This window comes from Mus caroli, unplaced genomic scaffold (assembly GCF_978045245.1).
Source record: "Mus caroli unplaced genomic scaffold, Mus_caroli_1 scaffold_5, whole genome shotgun sequence".
In the NCBI taxonomy this organism is placed as follows: Eukaryota; Metazoa; Chordata; class Mammalia; order Rodentia; family Muridae; genus Mus; species Mus caroli.
Window position 1 is genome coordinate 12828250 of NW_028227260.1, and position 10465 is coordinate 12838714.

Below are 10465 nucleotides of genomic sequence, written 5' to 3' on the forward strand. Positions count from 1 at the left end.
TGTACCTTCCATTTCCCAGTAGGACTGTTAGAATTGTAAATGCTTATGCTACAGATTTTTTTTTATGGGTTCTGCAAATTCAAACCTAGGTCTTCATGTAGTATGGCAACTGCTTTTATTCCGATCAGGTTTTTCCTCCAGTTGAGATGAAATCTATGGCCCAGGCTGATCTCAAACTTGAATGTGTAGTTCAGGATGACCTTGAACTACTCATGCTCAGGCCTCCACTTGTCATGCATGTACAACTCTGGCCAGCTAACTTCTTTTTTTAAAAGTAAATCTTCACTACTTATAGTGTTTTCAGTATAAAAAAGTCACCTCTGTTAGCAAATAAGTAGAAATACATAACATTTTTAATTGTGAGGATTTTACTGTAAGTTTTATAAGATTTGTAGAACAAAGATTTCTTCCTATCCACTGTATGTAAGATGCAGTTCAATTTATTAGTGCCAAAATGGTCTTTTGCTTTAGGCTATCATTTGATACCTGCTCCTAACATATCTTATGACTGAACTAAGTTTCCTATATCAAGCTTTGGGGACCAAAGGATTAGAGCTAAATGCACAGAAATCTAGATGACCAGGTCAGATTTATAGATTTTCACATATAAGATCATGATATAAAAATCAATTTATATGGTCAACAAAACATAATCAACACTTAAGAGACTGTATTAGCTGAGATGGAGAAATTCTCTTTAACTTACTTTGGCTATAACACTACTACTATAGGAGAGAAGGAGGAAGAAATCTAAAAGTGCTTTTGAATTGACCTCTAAGTGTAGAATAACTAATTATTTGGGAAGCCAGCAAAATCTCCCAAGAACAAAACTGGACTCACAAAACTGGACTCACAGTGTGGAAACCTGACTCCATGTGGGGAGATAAGCTAGCTTTCTACTTTACAGCCTGGTCATTCATTCACATTCTACTTCCTAGCTGACATCTTTTAGAGAAGGCAATAAATAATTGAGCCATTTTGTTATGGTATACCAAAACATAAAATATCACTTACAATTAGGTAACATGTCTAGTAAATACCCGATCCTCTGTGTATGTCTACAGCAACCCTCAGCTTATATAATATGTTCCATGTAACTATGACTTATCTGTAGATGATGTCATGTTGCAGTATCAAAAGATGGATATCTCTAGTCTATGTGATGAGCAGAGCCTAACAAAAGATGGAGGATGTTCTTTTACATTATTTGGTGACTTTAAAAAGAAAGTCAAAATATTCCTATGTTAAAAATGGCTCCATCTAAATATTATTAACCTTAGTTTTCTACCTTCTGGGTAGCTAGCTGCAAGCTAGAAGCAGTTAATTTTAAAAAGGAGAATGTCAGGTGGCAGGGAGATTGACAGAAGAATAAAGTGGCATATGATAAACAAAACAAAACACACTTTAAAAAAAAAAGTTGAGCATGGTGGTGAACACCTATAATCTAAGCACTTGGAAAGCTGAGGGAGGCAAGAGGAGCGGCAGTTCTAGGCCAGCCTGGCCACACAGTGAATTTGAGGCCAGCCTGGACTACATTGAGACCTTATCTGAAAAACAAAAAGGAAAATATTAAAAATTATAAATACCTGATAAGAATAGGAAGTCAGTATAGGGGTTATTTAGTAAAGGCTTGATATTATTGAAGAACTATGGAACAAATGATTATTAAAAGTTGAATTAAATTTTTTTAATTTTTAAATATTTTATTAAAAATTATGTTGTTTTTAACATGTATTGATTTGCTGGGGGAGGGGGGAGGAAGTACGAGCATGTCATGTACATGTAGCATGGCACACATGTGTGGAGATCAGAGGACAGCTTCCGTCAGTTGGTTGTACCTTTTTGCTATGTGGGCCCCAGGATAGAATTCAGGTCATGAGAACTGGTAAGCAAGCACCTTTGCTCACTGAGCCATCTTGTTGGCCTTAGGTTATATTTACATTCTAGTTCACTACTGAGTTGGAAATTTATTGTACAACTTAGATTTTAATTAAAAAAGAAATGAATTTTGTTGTTGTTGTTGTTGACAAAGCCAAAAGCTTCCAAACAGTCAATTAAAATTAGGAGTTCTTTTCCGGGCAATACTGAATCAAGTTACAAGCTACTGTTATTTGAGGTTCCGATAGGTGGTTCGTGAAAACAGGGTTCCGACATCAGGTCTCAAATACTGCTTTGTTTTTTGTCAAATACTGTTGCTTGTTTTATAAAGACAGGGTCTCACTAGGTACCACTGACTCCTAGACTATTTCTTGTCTTTTTCTTCCACTGTGTACACCATCTTACAAGTTCTCAGAAATTATGCAGTAAAGATATTCCACATTTTTACACTTACTAATATAATGTACTCTTATTTTGGGGGAAGGGGTTGAGTCATATATCCTTTAATAACAACTCCAGAATCTCTGGGCATTTAAAAAATAGTGTCTCTAAAGTCTTCTTTGTAAAGTTCTCTATAGTACTCAAAGTTTTAAAAATATAAACACCACACAACACACAAAATCCAAAGGGTACCATTACTAGACAGAAAATTCCATTTATTCATAGCCTATTCAATAATCAAAATAAATGTACTTACAGTAATGAGGAGGTGTGCTATATTAATTTCCCTAAAAGTGAACTGAGTAAGCACTGAGTACTCCTAAATTATAAGGAGATGTGTATCCTTGTTTTGTGATACTTGTATCTCTTGATGCTAGATATTGACTTTAACCATTTCTGTACAGGTGATTCTGTATTTCACTCATCATAGGATACCATCATGTGTAAAGTGTGTTATCATTTTATATAGCTCCAAGGAAAAACTAACATGCTAATTCATGACATGCCTTCTGATTAGAATAATTTCAAACGTGAACACACTTAGAAAATATCCTTTTCCTTACATGTCCCTATGATACCCTTTGTTGGTTTTTATCCTTTAAAGATAATATTTAGCAAGAACAATACAAAAAGAACAAGAATGAAGAAATTTCTATTTATCTTACCCTTACATTCAGATAGTACAATGATTCTGTTTTAAAGAAGCAAAAAAAAAAAAAAAAAAAAAAATTACCTGCTTTACTTAAATCTGGAAAAAAAAAAATCCAAGACAGTTCTTTGAGTGAGTCACTTATAGATATTATTTAATAAACACAAATCATAGATTACACAATTACTTTACATGCATTATTATTTCACTTACTCCTTATCACAACTCTGAAGTCAGTATTTTCTACTTATAAGTGTAAATAACTAGTGAATTCACTTAAATACCCTAAATGATCATTACATGCTACATGAGCATATTTATAGTATGTGCATTTGACACATTTTACTTAGCCAGTAAAATATTGTTTACATTTCCTTTGTGTTTATGCTTTTTGGTATTAAACTGATAAATCAGGCTACCTAGCAGCTGATCTTTATTCTAGATTCATGAGACAAGTCACTGTATTAAATCTAAACAACACACTGGTGGTAGCAAGGATGTATTAATACTGAGTATTAAAATTTAATCACTTATTTTTTCCCATGATTCCAAGGATGGGATGGATTTAAACACACACACACATACACGTTTATTTTAAAGCTAAAAAATGTATTTTTCATTCAAACACACTAACAATTGAACACTATTACACTTAGGCATCATTAGAGATACAACTAAATGTTATTATCCTTTATTACAATCTGCACTACTGGGCCTAAAGCATCCAATCTGCAATGAGTGAATTAGGCCACTCTGATGTCACTCATCATTTATAGCCTGACATTACACATGTTCTCAAACATGAAGGGTAGAGCAAAGCTTGTTGTGACGATGGCATGAAGTTTTTACTACACGATAATTAAAGGAAAATTTTACAAACAATTCTGCAATTCAGTATTCTAGATAAATAATTTGCTACACTCCTGTTTATTTAACAACTTACCAAGTCAAATCCTTGCTTCAGGACTACACATCTAAATTATGCCATTTTTCTTATGTAAAGTTAGGTTATATTTACTGTGATCTCCAGAAATGTAATAAAGAAAAGACCAAGTGTGTCTATACTTGCTTCTTTGAATAAACACCTCAATCCCTTTATCTTAAAAGGTTCAAATTAAGATGGGAAGTTTCACGTTTTGGATACTCTACTAACACAGGATCTGGCTGCCAAAAGAAAGCAGGTTTCTAGATTTTCAAAAACGCTTTCTTCTATCAGAATCACTGAAAACGGTGAAATATTCAGTAATGTGTCACAGTTACTTGACAATTAACATAAAGTAGTAACTGTCTTTGCCTTATATCTTTGCTTGGGTAAAATTAAAATAACAACAACAACCCTGCAAAGCGGTAAAAATGAAACAGGAAGCAGAAAAGAACCTACTAAAACACGTGTTCCAAGTCAATTCATTATAGATGAATAAAACATTTTCCCAGCAGATGAAACTTAGGAACCCTATATAATACATACTAGAAACACTGTAGAAACCCTATGCTATATCACACTAAGGATTACTGCATAATTTTTGAGGTTAAAAAATGGTCCCATGTTCACCAAAGATGATCTACAATACAAAGTTCTTGTCTTCTGTGATCAAATATAGTAGTTTTCAGAGCCTGTTAGGTACTCGTTATTTAAAGGAAGTCAGGTGACTATTTCTATACCACACATTGTATAAAAACACTGTTTATATCATATACAATACATTGCACTGTGGTCATTTTTAAAGAGCAAAAATACCCTTCATTTTATTACTTTGTACATCGTTCCTATTTAGATTAGCATTTCCACGAATTAAGGAAAACCATATACTTTAAGTTAGGCTTGTCATCAGTGTTATTTGTCCCTGGAAGCAGTAGCAATGGATTTATAGCAGAACCATAATTTCTTGATATCTACCCCCTAAATAGTCAAATATCAAAAAAAGGTACTTGCAACTTTAAATAATCCATTAAGGATGTCTGAATTCATCTAATTATTTAGGAAGTGATTTTGATTTTTTAAAAATCTTCTAATAACCCTCACTTTGCTTACACAGTACTTCATTATCCTAAATTTGCCTTAAACATTTGGCCTAGTTCTAGGCTATCATGCTATGACCCATGTTTGAGTTCAACCACAAGGGTTTTTTTGTTTTGAACACCATGAGACTTGTGTGAGGTCTTAAAGCAGGAAGGGTGGTGTGAAGGAATAAGAAACTGTCTGTGCTTTTAGAGGCACTCAGGTCTTCTAAAATTGTTCATACTTCAATGAGGAATTAAAATGATAAGAACAGAGATAAGAGTCATAAGCACCCTATTCCCTACCTTCACGATTCATTTAGCAGACATTTACTGAGTTCATAATATGTATGTGCCAGGCATTGTGTTAACTGCTGAGGATTCAGAGAAATAAGAGTGTTTGTTTTCAAGAGCTCAGTCTAACTAGCAATGAGACCATAAATGCAATCCTATATAGACAAACCTAAAATCTTTTAACATGGAGAGAAAATTTCTGATGCATTTGCTCAAGTAAATATTTCTTTAGAAACCCTGATGTTTTTCTGGTAAAATACAATTATTCCCTGATGTGAATCTACTGACATGAAGATGGCGTAATAATAGGTATCAATATTAGACCTCTTTTTGAAAACTCTCAACTCTTCTCTCACTGCTTTCAGTATTGGAAAATCATATCAGAAGTAATTTACTCCAAATACCTTAACAATCAAAGGAAACAGTATCTAAAGGCAATTTGTTGAAGTCTACTTTTAATAAATCGAAGCAACCCTTGGCTCTGACATACCTTATTGCCAGAATAGTAAGAAAAGTTTTAGAAATTAAAATTTGTGGAATCTTATCCATCAGGCTTTGGAAAACATGACACTGATACACACATGCATGTGTGCACACAAATACTGTATATACATACACACACACACACACACACACACATATATATAAATACAGTAATATATTAAGGCTTTGCCAAATCAGATTGTACATTTTTATATGCAAATATTTGTGTATAAAAATACACAATCTCTAACTATTAGCATGTCTATGCTTTGACTCTTTTCACAAATGGTCAGAAGAACCTATCCTAACATAAAGCAAAGCATACAATTTGTATCTACCTGGCTTCAAATTGTGGCTCTGCCATTTACTATTTATAATCTTTGTGCTCTTAACCACCGAATTTAGTTTCCTACTCTGTAACAATAGGGATTGCAATCCTCCCTGCTAGGTTACAGGGAGGATAAAAATGAAACAGCATGGTTAACATAGTACTTTTGGATATAGTAGATGCTAAATAAGTAGGCTTGTACTTTATCTAAATGCATACTATACAGAAAAAAGGATAAAGTAGAATTTTAAATGATTTCTCCCTGCATACTGACGCATGTCAAGGAAAAATGTGGATTAACAAACAACCAAAGGAACAAACTATTCAAAGGCAATTTGTTGAGGTATAGCTTTAATAAAACATTTTAATATATCAGTGGATTCTTTTTGAATCATAATTATTGTGTATATTTAAAAAGCAGACTCATAGCCTAGCATGAAGACACATGCCTTTAATCCCAGTTCTTGGGAGGCAGAGGCAGGTGGATCTCTGTGAGACCAAGGCTAGTCTGGTGTACATAGTGAGTTCCTGGGCTGTTTCAAAAAAACTAAGGAAAAAAAACTAAAAGAAGAAGCAGATTATAAGCAAATACAATTTCTTCGACAGGTTTAGCAATTTTAACCACCTTTATAGCTGTATTTTAAATGCAAATTTTTTTCTTTAAGAAAAAATGAAGAGGCTCCCTTGCCATACTGTTTTTCTACACTACCCATTCAAATGACGGTTAAGCATTCTAAGTTTAACTTTATTATTAAAGATTTATAGTATCATATTGGCTCTAAATTCAAATAAAATTCTTGTATTCTGCCAGTCTTAAAAACACTATTTCCTTTTTTACACCAGCCTTTCCTTAAAAAAAAGTAACATATACCTATGTCTTTGCTATTTTAGAACAGCATTATCCAGTAGTAAATTATTAAGCATGAACTTGTAAGCTTTATTACAACTCTTCCTGCATTTAACGACAAGTAAATATTTTTATATGGTAGTGGAGGTGACTGGGGAGAAAAATTAGAAAAAACGATCTGAATGGATTCCCCCCTCCCCCCTCCCAGAGAATGTCAGCGTCCCGCATCTCACACCAAACTGAGCCCTGAGTTTTACTGACGTAACCAGTAACCCTACCCACCTCTCACACTGCGGAGGCCGATGGGGGCAGTGGCTGCCGCCAAGTACACCACTCATCAGAGCCTGCCCCATTCCACCCCCGCGTTTCAGTCATGCTTTCCAGAAATGGGGTCACTCGCTCAGTAACTATTACACACACCCAGCCTATCATTCTGTAATCCCCTAAAGTCCGCTGCGAGGATAGAAGGCAGCGAAAAGTCAAGAAAGAGGAATCACAGACGCGCCACCATCAGGAACTGATTTTCCACTTTGGAGAGGAGCGCTGATACCCTGGAATGGATCTTGTCTGCATTATTTTCTTAGATCGCCACTTGATTCTGGGACAGGGGCGGCTGTGAAAAGCTCGGTGCTGGGATGTGTCCGCGGAAATTCTGTTTTGCCTTGTTTGGGTATACTGTTTGGGTTTCTGACACTGGGGTGGGTATCTCAGGGCCGATCATCAGATCCCGGGAGGAAAATCAGATAGCCCTTTTACAGCGTCCGCTGATGATCTTGAATTTCACCCGCTCACCTCCATGGACAGGAAGTAAAACTTATACTGGGGTCTTCCAACTCAGTGACCTCAAAACCTGGGAGTAGGGGACCTAAGGCGCTCCGTTTTTCTTTTGCAGCAGCGGCAGAGAGCGCTGCGGCAGACTGACCGGGGTGTGATTGGGGGGGGGGGGTCCCTCAGTCCTGGACCCCTTACTCAAAACCCTCACGGCTTGGCTCGCCCACCTTGCCCTGTGGGTGCCCGTCTCCCTGTAGCAACCCCCTCCCGCGGCCAGACTGAAGTCTTGGCTCCTGGTGAACCGAACCCAAAGTCTCCCAAAGATTCCGGAGAAGACCCTAGAGCCGGCAGGGCCAAACTTCCCAACTCCCCGCCGCCGGCTCCTGCTTTGCCTCCTGCTTCCCCCACGCAAAGTTGATTAAAACAGGCTCTTTGCAAAGCCTCAGCGCCCACTCCAAACCCCACGCGCCGCCACACCGGCACCCCCCAACCCCAAAAGCAGGGAGAGGTGAGGGTGCGGGAAGGAGGCACAGACAGATCGGCAAAGCCCAATGACCCAAAGCAGAATCTCGCCCCGGGAACAAGAGGTGAGCCGGCGGCGGAGGTGGTCTAAGGGGGGCAGCTCCGGGGAAGAGAGCTAGCGCCGGCGGGGGCGTGGGGAAGGGGCGCGCCTGCCCGGCCGCACGGCTGCACTCACCTCCGCGCTGTCGGAAGGGCTCTCCACAGCCATCTTCTGCCACGGGTCCGCCAGCTGCGCCAGCGGCATCTTTCCCCCCCTCCCCGGCCCGCCGCCGCCTTCACCGCCTCCTCCCTCCCCACCCGCCCCACAGCCGGCTCGGCTCCTTAGCCACTCGAGCCCCAAGGCAGAGCCGAGAAGCAGCAGCCGGGCAGCCGCGGCTCCCCCCGAGAGCGAGCTCGACGCCGACGCCGACCACCCGAACGCCCAGCGCCTAGCCACAGCCGCCCGCACTCCAAGCGAGAGCCTTGCGCCGCCGCCAGGCACCAGGGCTCGCCCCTTTCTTCCTCTCCTCCTTCCGCCGCCCGGACTACGGCTCCGCCCCCCGCCTCCCCTCCCCGCCGCTTCCCGCGCCCGATCCCAGCAGAACAGCGACGGCCGCGCGCTCCCCCACTTCCGCTCACAACATGGCGTCTAAGCGATACCTGTCTCTCTAGAGCGAGGCTGGGCGGCCTCCGCCACCACCGCGCGCACCCAGGGGCGGGGCCAGTGCCGGACACGCCCCCTGGCTACCCGCTCGGCGCCGCCCCTTTCCCACCCCCACCCCTTCCTCCTCCTCCTCCTCCTCCTCCTCCTCCTTCTCCCCCCTAGCCTCAGCTTCTGGGCCTCGCCTACTTTCAGGAAGGGCGAGCCCAAAAAATTTGGGGGCGTTGGCGGGAGATGGGGTGGGGAGAGAAATGGGCTCTGAGGGGCGGACGAGGTGCCTTTGATTGCCACGAGTCCTAACAGCTCGGAGACTAGTTGAGAATCGGAGAGCAGAGGGGTTTGCGCTCAGCTGGTGAAGCTGGGCAAGGCGCTGGGGGCGCAGTCCCGTGGTAGCAGCCCCGGGCGGAGGCAGGAGGTGTCTTTTCGGCCTTTCTCCTCCAGGGGTGCGCGTGGGCGCGCCTAGGCTATGGGCACATCCCCTCCTGGCCCAAGACTCTCCTTCTTCAGGGTCACAAGCTGGGTATTCATTCACCTGACCCCTTTCCTCCTTCTTGGACGGGACTCAAGAGGCTTCTTTCCCGGGAGCTAGCCACACATACGTACGTACGTACGTTCGGCTCCCAATTTGATTCAAAGCTTTTCGAGTTGACTCTCGTGTTCAATGTTTAGTACTTTGGAAATTTTTCGTCCCACCCTACCTCCGCCCTAATAACCCTTCCCAAGTGCACAGAGCCCTCGAGTTTCGGCCCAGACTGTCACACTCCTCCCTTGCTACCTAAAGCTTAAAAGAAAACAGGTTCCTTAAGGTTGCCCTTCTTGGCAGAGATTAAGGAGTTAGTAAAAATATCTTCTAGGCAGGAGCGCGGGGTTCCTGCTTCTCCGTTGACTTTAAATAAAAGATTAGATTTTTTTTTTTTTTAAATCAAGCTGGTCGTAGGCGGAGGAGAAAGGGAGGGGAGGTTGTGACTCCTCCTCCTGCCCGAGAAGAGGAAGCCCTAGGTTAAGGGAACCCAATCCTCGGTCGGCAACGGAGCCACAGAATTCTAAGAGTTTGAGAATTAATGGCTGGGCGCTCTGAGTGGATTCCGGGAAGGCTCAATCCTGGGTTCTCGAGCCTGCTGCTTAGATGCGCTGAGTATGTCTGGGATGTGTAAAAGTCGCTGGGCTGAGTGGAAAGCTACTGCAGACCCTGGCTAACCGCCCTGCATCGGAAAGAAACACACACACACACACACACACACACACACACACACACACACACACACACACACACATCTCTCAGGCCAGCTTGTCTCCCCAGTCCCCAAGGCCTGGAGGGAGGCATCTCTAGCCTCCCACGCTTGGCTACCACAGCGCGTCCCCCCGCTGTGCTCTCCCTGCATGCCTTTTAACAGTTTCCTTTAATCATCCCGGGATCCAGACACCTGGAGTGTCCCCGCCTCACTCCCTTCGGCAGGTGTGAGAATGACCTTACAACCCCACACCTAGCTGGCCCGGGCTGTGCAAGCTGTGCGAGGTTTCTTGCTTGGTCCGACAGAGACAGGTGCTGGGCTCCTTTTGCTGCCATCTGCAGTTTGCCCCTCCAGGCCTAGGAACCTCATCTGATGAAAGCTC

At 41.8% G+C, this 10465-nt stretch overlaps 1 protein-coding gene across 4 annotated transcripts in view; it reads right to left on the bottom strand.

The window, feature by feature from the left end:
- The window catches only part of Rps6ka3 (ribosomal protein S6 kinase A3), a 107686-nt gene extending 99216 nt beyond the window's left edge, over positions 1 to 8470 (bottom strand). For 3 of the 4 annotated variants that reach the window (XM_085837937.1, XM_029473071.2, XM_085837936.1), the window contains exon 1: positions 8387 to 8453. Coding sequence is in view for 1 of the 4 variants with exons in the window: in XM_021153101.2 (XP_021008760.1) it covers positions 8387 to 8455 (69 nt within the window). In the remaining 3 variants the exon portion in view is untranslated. Of the gene's footprint in view, positions 1 to 8386 lie in introns of all 4 variants that reach the window. The other variant, XM_021153101.2, reaches the window with a different exon arrangement.
- Positions 8471 to 10465: the final 1995 nt, after the last annotated feature.